This window comes from Gastrolobium bilobum, unplaced genomic scaffold, assembly GCF_033153095.1.
Source record: "Gastrolobium bilobum isolate Gb01-03AN ecotype WA unplaced genomic scaffold, APGP_CSIRO_Gbil_v1 utg5129, whole genome shotgun sequence".
Classification (NCBI taxonomy): Eukaryota; Viridiplantae; Streptophyta; class Magnoliopsida; order Fabales; family Fabaceae; genus Gastrolobium; species Gastrolobium bilobum.
Genome location: NW_026897155.1, coordinates 71,467 through 86,899, shown reverse-complemented (window position 1 = coordinate 86,899; position 15,433 = coordinate 71,467). Strand labels below are relative to the sequence as shown.

Sequence of the window (15,433 nt, the reverse complement as noted above, 5' to 3'; positions counted from 1 at the left end):
TAATGTAACACAACAAAATAAAGTGGCAAAATTAGTCAAAATTCAAACTGCCACTTAAGTGAAATGTCAAAATCAAAGAACTTAAGGAACTAATCATAATTAAAATCATGAACATCCAAATCTTCATCTTCACTTTAACTTGTATCTAAGTTGTAAATCTCTTCCTTCTACGATAAGAACACTTTTGCAGAAACTACTGTAGCGGCGCAATAGTGCTGCTATTCAGCAGCAATAGCGGCCGCTACATCCGCTACACTTCACCTAACCGTCGCGGCACGGCCTATGGCAGTCAGCCGCTGCACCGCAACGCAACTCCGCTATAGCACGCTAAAGCGGGGCTATTTACAAGTATGGTTCATCTTGTTTTGAAGTATCTTCAATAGTGTTTAGAGCATCTTTTGATTGATGTTCTGGTGAGTGAACTTCACAATTTTCTATTCTCTCGTGACTTCAACTGACTGAGATTTCTGTATTAATCAGTGACTGGAATTCATTGCTGGAGCGATTTCTGCCGAGACAAATTGCAATGACACCAGCAAAGCGGGAATGGGAGTTGGAGATTATTTCTTGCTATCATTCACTGGTATGGGACTGGGATACTGTTTTATAGAGGAGCCTAGGCCCTCTGTTTATTTTTCTTTAACCTCCAATCAGTGACAAGTATGAGTAATTTCTTCTTTTTGTAGTTTGTGTTATTGGTTTTATTTCAAACCCTTCACTTCACATCTAACATTAGTCATTTTCCACTTGTATAAATTTTAATTTCGGAATTCGATATTTGCTTCTGGTATACTTATTACATTTGATGAAATATACTGCTGAATTCTTTCATCTAATCTTCTCTGATATAAAATGATGTTTCCTTTTCAGGAGCATATGACGAAAGATGATGCAAGACATCAATTCTTGCATATGTTGAGAAAATTCCTTATGGGCATTCTTTTTTCTTCAATGTTCGCAAGATTGATGATCCTATTGGACTTCTATCTGGACGAATAATACTGGGAATTAACAAGAGAGGGGTAAGACTAAAAAAATGATTAAATTATAATATTATAAGGTTTAAAACTTTCATATTTAAAAGTTGTGTTTTTATTTGGATTTTTTTTTCCTTTTGTCCACAGATTCATTTTTTCCGTCCAGTTCCCCAGGAACATATGCACTCAACTAAGTTTAGAGAAATAAGGGAATATGGAAACGCAAAAAAGGAAGTATTTTTTAAAATGCTAGTTGCAGGTGTTGTTCACACATGCCGGTTTGAAACTAAGCAGGTATCATTAACACATTCATTGACGTTTTAATCTTCAATTTCTTAATTTGGTTCTTTGCACTTGATTAATATCTTTGTCACTTTGGAGTTATTTAATTTCATTGGCAACCTTCTTTGTAGGGAAAAGAAATTAAAGTAGCTGTTCAGACACACATGAATGATGTAAATCTGCTGGGCAATTCCAAAGTACGTTCCCCTGTGGTTGGTTCTTTGAATGAAGATATTTCTAATAATTTTAAGCCTCCTAATTTGTAATTATATGAGAAGTGTGTTCAATATTTATCAAAAGTTGTTGAAGAGTCTCAAAAGGAATGCTAATCAAGTCTGTCTAAGATTATAATTTATGCTAGAGTATGTTGTGCAGGATGTACACCAAACACCAAACTGAACCATTAAACCCATAAGACTTTTTTTATTAGTTATTGCATAAATAAACCTGTAGGGGTTATTTGCTTCCACGTGAAGAGTGAAGAATATTGCTTATCCTAATTTGGTTTTAGAATAGAGAGCCACAAGACTCAAAATTGAGCATTGGTGCTAGTTTTCTTTTCAAAGAGTAAGGGGACTTGTTCTTTCTGATGTTATGTATAGACATGATCTTTTAGATGCACAAATCTTTTGAAATAAGCCTGCTTAGATGTATCAATCAGTTAAATACAAGAATTTTATTCCTTTGCTGTATAGTATCCCTGGAGGGTGAGTCTTGGTGCAACTTGCCTTATGTCCAGGTAGTCATGGGTTCTAGTTTTGGACTGTCCCTCTGCTCACAGGGGTAAGGTTGTGTGCATCTGGCCCTCCCTAATCCCTACCATGGTGCGAAGTAGGAACCTCATTCACTGGGCTACCCTTTTGCTGTTAGGATGTATAATGCACATTTCTCAGTCAATTGTTATAAAAGTTTGTATGTTGAATAGTTGCAGGAAGAATTGCGTGAGAAGCAAAAAATAGAGGAAAAAGAATTTGATAGGCTTAGATCATCATGCGATGAAAAAGATAAGGCACTTCAGGTAAAGTTTTTAATTATTAACTGCATGGAATCGGTCTTATTTTTATCCTTTCATTATTGTCCCGTCTTAATGATTATGCAATCTACTAGGCTAAAATTCAAGAAAAAAGAAACATAGAAGAAAATATGGCTGAGTTTAGTAATCTGGTGATAGAGAACACTATCAAAAAGATACTTTTTGAAACTGGTTATTCATTTGTTCATTTCTTTCTGATTGATATAGTTTTTTTTTTTCAATTTTGGTGTATAAATTGTGGATTTTGTTGGTACCTAATAGGTGTTACAAAAAATTGAAGATGAGATAAAACTTTGTGAAGATGAGGTATCTGTGCTTGACAAGAAGAATGCTGAAGAGGTAAAATAGATTATTGAAACCCGGTATTTAAAATTAAAATATATAATTTCAAGATGATGCTTAATCAACATAATTTTGGCGGGGGTGATGCAGATTAGTTCTCTTCAACGGAAATTTGAGCAAGAACGGAAGGCTTTGAACTCTCAAGTGTATGTGGCCGAGTCTAAACTTACAGTCAGGGACTCGGAATTGAGAGAAATGAAAGAGGTTTTGATACTCATTTATTTTCAGTTCTTCTGTTCTATTCACTTTATTTGTGTTAATTTAAAAGAAAAATAAAAAATTTACATTTGCTTTATGTAGGACAATGATAGAAAGAATGAACAGATATTGAAGATGCAAAGGGATCTACTAGCAGAAATGGAAGTTCTTATAAGGAAGAGTAAAAGTGCATAGGTGTCCTAGGGATATCTGAGAGTCGAGTCAGATGGACTCGTGTACATATGGGTATGAGCTAATTTTCTTGAGGTTGAGTGTAGGTCATTCCTGAACCTCAACATTATGTGAATGGATGTTATCTGAACTAGTTATTGTTTTAAAATTTGGTCGTTCCAAGCTGTACTCTATTTGTGAAGCTTTCTGCATTTTCGGTCGGAATGTCAGGGGCTTGTTTAAGAATAAGTTGTTGAGAAACAACTTCTAGACCTTGTTTGGAGCACATGAGCTTGAATAAAAAATTGTTCAAGGGGTCTTACTTCAGACTTGAAGTAACCCATCATGTAACCAAGGACTTGATCTTCAAAGCTCTTTATCCACATGGACATAGGCATATGTCCGTGGATGAATTTGGAGAAACTAATTTTTAAGAGATTAAAAGTTATTTATTGTGTCTGTTAACCAAAGAAAATTGACTAGCAAATTGGTAACATCTTCATTTATTTAGTGTTTTGGGAAAGGAAGGCCGAAGGCTCAACCACTTCTTTTAAATACTTTTACCAATGTATTTTTGTGCTACACTTCTTTTCTTTTTAAAGCATTTTCAATCCTTAATTTAGATTTTATGCAAAAGAAAAATGAAAGCAGCCTTAAACCAGAAAAACCTTAAGTCTTTTGATTATTTCATTTTTATTTGGGTTTGTTTTTTCTGATGTTACTTTAGATAACTTTATCTAATGTTAATCAAAACGACGTCGTTTTGATTAACATTAGATAAAGTTATCTAAAGTAACATCAGAAAAAACAAACCCAAATAAAAAGGGAAAAAAGTTTCCTTTTTATTTTTATTATTACTCTCTTTTTAGATTAAATTTAGTTTTAGCAATCACCAATTTTAGCAAGTTAAAAAATGTTAAGATCCTTGTGGGAACGATAATTGGGACTCATTTAAATCCTGTATTTCTTGTTGTCGCGTATATTTATGCGTATACTTGCATAATTGTTAGCCAGGCAACAATGAGTATTCAAAAATATCATGTTTGATAGCATTTTAAAAATAAAAATCTCTGAAAAGTGATTTTCGTGATAATTCATTTTGTGTGTATTTTCTAAGGGAAGAAGGTGTGTCATTTTAAATGATACATCTTACATCCTTTTACTTTCACAAAGAGGTGAGATTCACAATTTTAAAACTTTTTCCCTCCACTCTCTCTCCCATAATTTATCTCTTTCTCTCGCTTAAAATGACACAATTGTGTCTCCTTTTAAATGATACACACTTTTTCCATTTTCTAACCAAAATATCATTCAAAAATACCACTCCAAGGAAGGTATTCTTGGATTACCATGGGTCGGGAAACTTAAGTCAATATTTTCGATAATATTTTGATTTACCAAACAACTTTTTGAAAATATTCTTCAAAAAATTCACTTTTCTATTATATTCCCAAATAAAATTTATTTTCTCCTCTGTCAAATGCTCGAAACAATTGGTGGAAGGAAAGGATTATCAGAACTCCTTGAATTCATTGATTGATATAGAGCTCAGAGGCTTATAGCCTTGTACAAAAGTATTAAAAAAAAAAAAAAAATCACACTATTACAACATTTTACGTTTTACCATTGCTAGATTTGACATTCATGGCTACCAACCCACACAAGACGGATCATGTTTTATTTTTTAACAAAAATATTTAATGCATTTTATTGAGAAGCCAAGGCTTATGATTCTTGATTATGAGAATTTGGTTTTTGTCATAATTTTAAGAGCGAGCAATAATGACGGACTGCACAGCATTTATGGGTTTCACAATATATGAGGTGAATCCAGCCATTTTGATGACATATTGCCACTCTTTCAGGGTGCGCTCTTTGCCAAAGTTAGTATGCGCCATCATCACCATGTCCATCATCAATCCTACATCCTTTAACCTGTCTTGCTTCCCTCCTTCTTCGATCACTGCCTCCACAATTATAACCCTTCCATTTTCCTTTTGAATTGCTTCCCTACACTTTTTCAATATTTGGATGCACTCTTCGTCACCCCAATCATGCAAAACCCACTTCACAAGTAACACATCAATCAATCAATCAAACCATCCGCTTCCTTATTTATAAATTAACAATATTTTTCAATAATAATTTAATTATATATTATAATATGAGATATATTATTCTTATAAATTATATTATGTATTTCTGAGAATGCATTTTTAAGTGAGTATATTTCTAAAAACACTAATTGAGTTTGTAAATAATTTTTTTTTTTTTTTGTAAATATAGAACATTTCCCCTGTAAGACATACCTTGAGAAAAACAGCATCCGCTTTGGGAACACTTCGAAACATGTCACCTGCTACATGTTCCACCCCATCACACTTTGGGGCAACATCGATGACATGGGGAAGATCAAAGTTGATTCCTCGAATCCATGGTAAAGCCTTAAGGATGAGGCGCAAGGTGGCGCCGTTTCCGCCACCAACATCCACCAATGTGCTGAGTTCATCAAATGCATCGCTGCAACCTTGAATGATGGCAGGCACAACCAACTTAGCATCACAAGCCATGGCTTCATTGATGAGGTTGCTATGATCAAGATTTGCCGAAGCATAGCGCCAAACGTCTTCACCGTGAGTGCTTTGAAATGAAGGATTGCCATTAGCCAAAACACGAGCACTCAGACTATGCCAAGGTGCTAGCATTACGGGACTACTCTCCAGAAGAAGTAAAGAAGCCATGCTATGTTCACCGTTTCTCATCAAACGGCGAGAAAGCGGTGTTTGAGCATAGCCCGAGAAGCCATGGCTGGTGGGTATGGCTTTAAATATCTTCCTTTGCATTAGGAACCTCATGATGCGGTTAAGAAGGGAAGGATCACACCCTAGAGTTGATGATAACTCTGAAAGTGTCATGGGGACTCCATGGCTTTCGATAGCATCAGCTATGCCAAGCTCAATGGCACATTTCATTACTGCCAATTCAACAAACCCAAATATGTACTTCCAAATTTGAACTTGCGCTTCTTCTTCTTCTTCCTCCTCCTCCTCCTTGTTCCTCACTGACATTGGCTCTCTTTGTATTTCTCCCATATCCAGCTAAATCTCTTTCAATTAATCTCTGGGAAGCGATTTAGACTGAATCTTTAAAGCTTCATTTATAGACATTAGTAACATATCACGGATCCTTATTAAAATGGGCCATTCAATTCATTATACTTGGATTATTTAATTACATTGGAATATGTATACCACCAGTGGCGGATCCAGAAAATTAATGAAAGGTGGACACTCAATAAGTTCAAGTACATATAGATCTAAGTCTGGTCTTGAACGCGATTTGCGAGCAGTTGCCGGCTGGTTGGATTTGGTTTAGATCTAGATCGGGACGGATTGCGACTCAACTGGATCAATAATAGAGGAAGAAACAAATGTTTCAACTTCCACTAACGGATATTGAGATTTGAGAGGAGACGAATCAGTATGTAGATGCAAATGATGTGTCTGAAGTAGAGCTTTCTGCTGTTAGGTTTGGATCACAAAGGTGGAGGAGAAAAAAAAAACTCACGAGAAAATAAAATAAAATGAGGAAAATTAAAGGGGTAGAATATCGTAACAACCAACTAGGATTACTACCAATGTTATTACCAATCAATTTTACCGTTAGATCGATTATATTGATCAAAAATTATATTTATTTTCATCTTTGTATAGTTATGATCTCCATATTTAATATAAAAACATTAAATATGAGAAATTATAACAGTGAAAATAAATATAAAGTATTAAATATAGAGAATCGTAATCATAAAAAGATGAAAATAAATATAACCGTTTGATCAACATAATTGATCTAACGGTGAAATTGATTGGTAGTAACATTAGTAGTAACCCTAATTGGTTGTTACAATATCCTACCCCAAAATTAAATTAAAAAATTTTAAATTTTAAGAGAAGGGTATTTTCATATTTTTATATCAAATTTTAAGGATTGGCACTTGCTCACTTCTCTAGTACCTACATCCGCCACTGTATACCACTACAACTCAGATCATACTTTTTCTTGACCCACCCCTTCCATTATAATATTTATTTCTTTATAAAGTTTTCTGTCATGTTTTCCAGAGTGGAGGGGATAATCTCTTTTGTTAAACAATTTTCTTATTCCTATATACCTCTCACACTTCATTGCCGATTTAATAGTTAAAAATATTTGTTATTTAGTTACATTAATTTTTTCTTTTGAAAATATATAAATAATATGCTAATCAAACAATTTACATTATTAATTAATAATTTGTTGATAGACATTAAGCAATATGAGTGAACTTCAACTTTGGGCACAAGAACATTTTTTAATTTCTTTTTTCAAAAAAAAATAATAATCAAAATGAGACAGTGTGTGCCAGATATGCTGGATAGCCTTGGATGCAGTAATTTGCTGGTAGCTTTGGTTGCATTATTGGTATAAGAGTCATCAACACTAACATACATGTTTGTCTTCTACGCGTATAGAGGAGACAGGCAACGCATGCTGTTATTGGGGCTACAGAGTTTAGTAGCCACGAACCTTTGATATTTATAAAAGAGTGTACAACCTTTTGACTCCTCCAGTCTTTAGAAGAAAAAAAAAATCGATTTATAATTCATTTAAAATTCAGAATAGATTTAATTAGTTAAAATTGTGATCTCTCTAAAATTCAAAGAAAATTCATATTAGCTCCTTAAAAAAATAACACGTGCCTATAATTTTTTTTTTTCAAGTTAGGTTGTCGTAAAGTGATATAATGATGAATTTATATTAATATAATCTAAAATCTCAATGTAAAGAAGGTGGAATTTTGAAAACCGATCAAGGTGCATCTATTACAAGCACAAGGAATGTGCGCATTGATTTGCAAACAATGCCATCAAAAAGTGTGAACGACTTGAAATTTATCATCACATGCCGCAAGAGTAAGTTTTCAATTCTCAACAGTTCTTTTTAGCATATTTTTTTTTAATATTATCCATAAATTCATCAATTACACGACTTGTACAATTCGAGTTGGGTAGGATCACATGGGAGACAGAGTTCTCCCCACTAAATTTTAACACAATTGTGTTTTTAGATACTCGAACTCAAGACCATTAATTAAGCTGAAACAATCACTTACTAATTCATCAACCTGTTTGATGATCTCTCTTAGGATAATCTAAATTTAGATTGCTGAATTATGTGTGTATCTTTTTAGTTTATTGCCCTTTTTATTTATAAAAAAATCTAAAGTATAATAAAACCAATCTTATTTATTTATTTTAAAGGAATAACATCTATCCTTTTAAAGGATATAAACTTATATCTTTTTAGATCTTAACCGTTGATTTTCGTCTATCAACGGTTATAATTTATTGGATTAAGATTAGTAATTAATTAATAATAATTTTGGCCCATTAAGTTTGGCCCAATAGATTATAACCGTTGATGGACAGAAATCAATGGTTAGGATCTAAAAGAATATAAACTTATATCCCTTAAAAGGATAGATATTTTTTCCTTATATATTTTAAAGATATAAACTCATTTAATTAAAATGAGTTTCTCGATTTCTTGATGTGTATTTATGACTGAGTTTTAAAACAATATATATGTCCTCCACCCTTTTGATAATTGATATGATTGCATTCTTTTTCTTATATAGTGACATTTGCTAACGCCAAATGAATAGTGCATATCCTAGAAAAGGAGCAGCGATGTTCTAATAATTATGAATTATTCAAATATATAGTTGAGAATAATGTAAAAAATGTTTATTCAATGTGATTTGTCTTATAACATATGATATATTGATATGGTAAATGGCTGTCTTGCTTGTCCGTCGTGGCCACCGTAAATGGCTGTGATTTCATCAGTTTATACCCCTCAATCTATTTTTTATTTTTTTTCCTTTCAATCTCACATTTAATTAATTTAAATTAAAAAATTTCTCAGTCAACTTTCATCCAAAACTTTTTAAATTGAAAAAAACAACAACAGTAGGTCACATTTAGTGGTCTCGAATTTAAATACTAAATACACAGCGCCTATAATAAAATTTAGTAGGAAGAATTTTGTTATGCTTATAATCTGCCCAACTCACATCCAAATTAATCGAATCTCTTTTACCGATGAATACCGAATTAACATAAAAAATAGTTGAGGCAAAAAAAAAAAAAAAAAAAAGGATCTCCGTTGATTGAGTTGTTTGTGCTCGTTTTCCTCGTGTGATGTACTTTTTTTTTTTTTTTTGATAACAATGTACTTTTCACAGCGGACAAGCGAGATCAGAGCCCAATAACTTGATAAACTCATACTGGCTGAATTGATAGGAAAAGGTAAAAAATTTGTAAAATAACTCTTGGTTGGTACTATGTCAAGACTGGCCTTAAATTTTATAATCAATCTAAAATGTTACTTTCTGATTAATTAACAAATTAAAGTCCCAACTTATATTAATGTATTATATTTAAATATGTGGGTAAAAAATAATTATTGTTTTAGTTTGTATTTTAAATATACTTTATTATTTATCTACAGTGAGGACGTCATGATTCATTACTATTTAGGGTGGGCTAAGAAAATTAACAACTGAAAATGCACAGCATTATTCAATTCTATTGGCAGACAATATATGCGCAAAGATTTTCCACCTAATATTGTTCATTGTCGTACAATTATTTTATTGAGAATGAATTCAGTTTCTTTTGACTGAACAAAGATGATGATGATGGTAAGGACGAGAAGGCTAGCGAATAACACAAGCACAAGCAATATGCTTTTGCATTTTGATTCCCATGCTAATCATGTTCCAAAAGTTCTATAATTTCTTTTTAATCTCTTTTCAATGATACATATCTTTGACTCCTTCTTTTAGTAATATAAATATTAATTACCTATGCAATGTAAGAGATGGTCAAGGGATGCATATATTTATTAACTTATGAAGTTTTAATTTTTTATAAAATATATATAATTTTATAGAACACGAACATTAATTAAACTGAAAAATTGATTGAGAAAAGTTAAATATTAATAAATGATTTAAACTAATTATTAAAAGTTGAAGTTGAAAATTATGAAAGAAATGACTTATCATATAAAGGAAAAAATTGATTGGGTGATGACACATGACTTGAAACTTGGAGACAAATCTTGTTATATATAATATATTTAGAAATTATATTAGACTGACATTACTAGTAAAAAATTAATCAAAAATTTGGAAGTCATATCTTGCATAGCATTGTTTGGAAGTAAATAATGGTAAGGAAGAGGAACTGAATACATTCAAGGATAGCAAAAGACTGTAATTATACCATGTAAAGTTGTTAAAAGTTATATTTGAAATTTCACAACTACAATCCCAAGCAAGGAGCTTGTTGCTGTGGTCCCGGAGCATCAGCTCCTTTCCTAAATATAGAAAGAAAAAAGGACGGAGGGGAAATTTGGAAAAAAAAAAAGGGTATAAATGAGATAAAATTTATCCATTTTAGAAAAGGACTATCAAACAGTAAAATGGGTCTAGATCATAATAAAAAAATCCCTAAGCAAGATTATAGCCTTGAATTCCAAAGTATCAAAAGCTTTTGCTTGAAGTCATCATGTAAGTAATCAAGTACAAACATGGAAAAATAGAAAAAAATTGATAACATAAATTGATATGGACCCAAATAATTATATGCCCAACCAGTGAAAGAACTAAAGAACCTAAAAACTATTATTTAATGAGGAAGGAAATGTATTCATCATGCGTTCATCCTACAACTACTTGACACACGGGACCAGCTGCTTAGTCAATTGCGGCCACACGACATCACAACAATGTCACCCTCAATCATATGAGCCAACAACTTAATGACAAACATCTACTTGTTGCTACACTTATAAAGGCTTAGCATGACTATAGGCATTCCGCCCACTGAATGTAATTCTACTTTTCACAAATATGAATGGATTATAACATGCCTTGCAGCCCCAAGCTATCTCAAAGTACCAGCTTAATCTCAAACATCTCGCAAAGCATCTCACCAGCCAACCGGACATCTTTCAGCAACCCGTTAGTCAAAGAAGTACTTAGTCAAAGCGGACTTAACTATGCGTGACTCAGTCCAATAACTATTGAACTGGTCATGAATCATACCATAAAACAACACAAAAGATATAACTATTTGTGGTATGTATAACTCATTCGTCGGATAAGATTCATATCAGAATAAATTATAAATCAAAAATATGAATTAAAATACAAAAAAAAAATATAATATAGTTTCCGGGATAGATTATATTTACAAATTTTTATTTACAAATTACGTTATGTACTCCACGAGTACATTTCTAACCGAGTGTACTTCCGGGAATACATAGTATAGTTTGTAAATATAACCCTCCTTATAATTTCCTATTAAAAACAAATAATAATGAAAAATAAAAGTTAAAATGAAGAACAGACTCAACAATATTATAATTATCTCACACAAACGCTAAATTTTCTTTTAAGCATGATCATCAACTGGAGTCTTTGAATAGAAATCTCTTGTCTCACTTTATACATGAGAAGAAGATGATGGAACTCAAACAAATGAAAGTATCATCTCGAAAGAACAAAATGACTAAACTCAAACAAATGAAGCATAATGAACGCATTATCTGAAAAAAATAAAATTAGTCCAAATGAAACAAAAAATTTATAATTAAATAATTGATTTGAGATCATGAATGGAATCAAAAAAATAATAATTTGCAATTTGAAAACAAATGAGGAATATATTTCCTTTTAAGGGAAATCATGCTCTTCTGTTCTGTTGCAGGAGAGTAAAAAATTTTCCTGCACAAATTCATTTTTTATGTCAATTAATTAATTTTTTTAATATAAAATGTGGAACCCACATCTAATTTGTCTCTATTTTTATTCTCTCATATTTTCATGCAAGTAAGAAAACATGAACCCTCCTTTTAATTACATATACTTCTTATATATTGGATTTGTGAACAATTTCTCCAGCACATTCCTTGATAATTATATTGATTGTATTGTGCGTTACTTGAAAATTGTGTTTATTGTGTTGATAATTAAGCGCATTAAAAATAATAAATACTAAGCTTAAAATGTTGTACTAATTAATAAATTACTAATTGTTTGAGAATTGTATTCATAATTAATTAAGGCCATTATTATTAAAATATAATAATAAAACAAAGAAGAAGTTTATGATAAAAGTTTTTTTTTTTTTTTTTTGGTACATTGCCTGGAGGTATCCCCATTCAACCTTCTCCGGGCACCATGCCCTCGGGGTACGGCCCGTTTGGGCTAGCCCCTCATTGTAACAGTGGGTGCACTAAGCTTCGCAACCGGAGAAAGGACGAGACTAATCCCCCAACCGAAGATTTTTTGGCTTATCCTCTGGCCCTCAAAGATTTTCCAAGAAACTGCTTGAGGCAGGGTTTGATCCCTGCACCAAGCAATCCCTTGGGAGCTCAGCTGCCAACTGAGCTACCCTTGGGGTTGATAAAAGTTAGTTTTGGAGGAGAAAAAGGAATATTTTAAGGTCATGTGACATGGACCTGTAGCATTTTTTAAGTTTATTGAGTACTTTTAAAAAAAATGTCCAAATAATATTTATTTGTTGTTGGATATAAAAAATCACTTGAAATAATTTCGAAAGTAAATTGATAATCTTACTTTTTAAGATTTGATTTGTTTGAATGATATTAATTTAAAATTAATCATGGTGGTAATTTTTATTCTTATTTTAGATATATTAATCCGATTGTGGTCAAGGTTAAAGGTTCAAAAGTGTTTCTCCAAGAGTCGAACTTTTAACCTTAAGGGCCTGTTTGGAGTACTTGATAAAGAAGATAAGATAGGATAACTTATCATATCTTACATTTATCTCTTGTTTGGTGGATCAATAGGATATGATTAGTTTATCCTATTGTCTCATTTTATCCTATCTAATACATGATTTCTTATCTTATGGGGGGAGTTGGGCTATGATTCAATAGGATAGGATACCAATATTGGATACCCAATATATCCCCACGCTACCCAATATATTTATATTTATTGCATTATATTTTGTTTTTTGTCTCTCCTTTCTCCTTCTACATAATCTTATCAGATTGTTAATCAGGTGCTCATCAAACACAGGACATGATATAGGCTTATCAACCTCATATCATATCCTACCCTTATCATATCATGTCCACCAAACAAGCCCTAAGATTCAAACAACCACTTTTTAATAATAATACCATGTCATAATTATTAAAGCCTCTTAATAATTATTAGGGTCAATTATAGAATCATTTCCTAATTTAACATAATTATTTACTTAATTTCCTTAATTAACGGTGCGGGTTCTTACAGCGAGGCTCTGATACCATGTTAAGAACCTTGAGGTAAAAAGAAAAAGAAATAATATTGTGTGTATTGACTGATGAAGGCTGTACAATATATAAACAGACTAATGGGCTAAGCCCAAACCTAATGTAATCTGACCTAATACAAGCCCTAATATATCATGTCCACCAAACAAGCCCTAAGAACCGGTATTTGCACTTTTCTTCCGAAAAGAGACTTTCAACATACTTAATCACTTATCATAATTATTAAAGCCTCTTAATAATTATTAGGGTCAATTATGGAATCATTTCCTAATTTAACATAATTAATTACTTAATTTCCTTAATTAACGGTACGGGTTCTTACAGCGAGGCTCTGATACCATGTTAAGAACCTTGAGGTAAAAAAAAAAAGAAATAATACTGTGTGTATTGACTGATGAAGGCTGTACAATATATAAACAGACTAATGGGCTAAGCTCAAACCTAATGTAATCTGACCTAATACAAAATAAGGAAACCCTAATTACAAAATATTTCTAACTCTCCCCCTCAAGCTTTATATCCTTTAACTCCACATGTGTTTGGTTCTACGTGTTTTGTTCATCATCTTGGTCCAGGTTTGGATAAATTAGCTCCCAAGTCTCATAAATGTGTTTTTCTGGGTTATCCTCGGTCTCAGAAGGGTTACCGTTGCTACTCTCCCACTTTATGTCGATACTTTATCTCGGCGGATGTATTTTTTTTGAATCAGTTCCCTTTTTTGGATCCTCTACTACTACTGTGGATACTGATTCTGTACAGTCGTCCTTCCCAGGTGGCCTTCTTTACCTTCCGTCTTTACCTGTCCATGTTTCTGACTCTCCTTCTATCACCTCTTCTGCTGATGAGATCGAGCATAGTTCGTCAGATGTATCTGTGGACTCACATTCAACTGCAACTCCTCCCCCGGCTTCGGTCCCACCTTCGGATAGTGACCTTCACATTGCTCTTCGTAAGGGTACTCGTGATACTCGCCCTCCGGCCAGGTATACAGTCAATATTAGTTATCATCGTCTTTCTCCATCATATTTTGCTTGCATTTCCTCTTTGTCCTCTGTATCTGTTCCTAAGACCACAGGTGATGCACTTTCATATTCAGGATGGAGACAAGCTATGATTGATGAAATGAGTGCTCTTCATCATAATGGCACATGGGACCTGGTGCCTCTTCCTTCTGGAAAATCTGTGGTTGGTTGCAGATGGATTTATGCTGTTAAGGTTGGACCTGATGGTCAAGTGGATCGTCTTAAAGCTCACTTGGTGGCGAAGGGTTTCACTCAGGTCTTTGGCTTGGATTTTATTGATATTTTTTCTCCTGTGGCGAAAATGTCTACTGTTCGCCTTTTTATTGCCATGGCTGCTATTACCCATTGGCCTCTCTCCCAACTGGATATCAAGAATGCTTTTCTTCATGGTGATCTTGAGGAAGAAATTTATATGGAGCAACCTCCTGGATTTGTTGCTCAGGGGGAGTCAGGTCTTGTTTGTCGTCTTCGTAAGTCTCTCTATGGCCTCAGCTGATCATTCTCTCTTTTATCGTCATTCTGCTTCTGGATCTATTTATCTGGTGGTATATGTGGATGATATTGTCATCACAGGCAGTGACCAGCATGGGATCACTCGATTGAAACAACACTTATGTCATCATTTTCAGACTAAGGATCTTGGGAAACTTTGATACTTCTTAGGAATCGAGGTGGCTCAATCTAAAGCTGGTGTTGTGATATCTCAGAGGAAATATGCTCTGAATATTCTTGAAGAAACTGATACCATGTAAAGAACCTTGGGATACACCACCCCAAAAGCTAGCTCAAAGGGTGGGAGTGCCCAAGGCCTTATAAAGGCCACATTAGTTGCACATACAACCAATGTGGGACTATATATCTCAACACAAAATAATTGTGCAAAATATCTAGCCGATTGGTATCATCGTAAAATACCTGGAAGAATATCCCAAAATTTTCAACCTATGCTACAATGCATGTAGGATCACGCTGTATTTGCATTATTTGAGATATTCTATCATAAG

General features: G+C 33.2%; 1 protein-coding gene across 1 annotated transcript; it reads right to left on the bottom strand.

The window, feature by feature from the left end:
- Positions 1-4,737: 4,737 nt before the first annotated feature.
- LOC133304580 (acetylserotonin O-methyltransferase-like) lies at positions 4,738-6,095 on the bottom strand. The gene is made up of 2 exons (XM_061504633.1): positions 5,313-6,095; positions 4,738-5,069 (listed from the first exon to the last, which is right to left on the bottom strand). Exons 1-2 carry the CDS (start codon positions 6,093-6,095, stop codon positions 4,770-4,772), a joined length of 1,083 nt encoding a protein of 360 aa, XP_061360617.1. The 3' UTR covers positions 4,738-4,769.
- Positions 6,096-15,433: the final 9,338 nt, after the last annotated feature.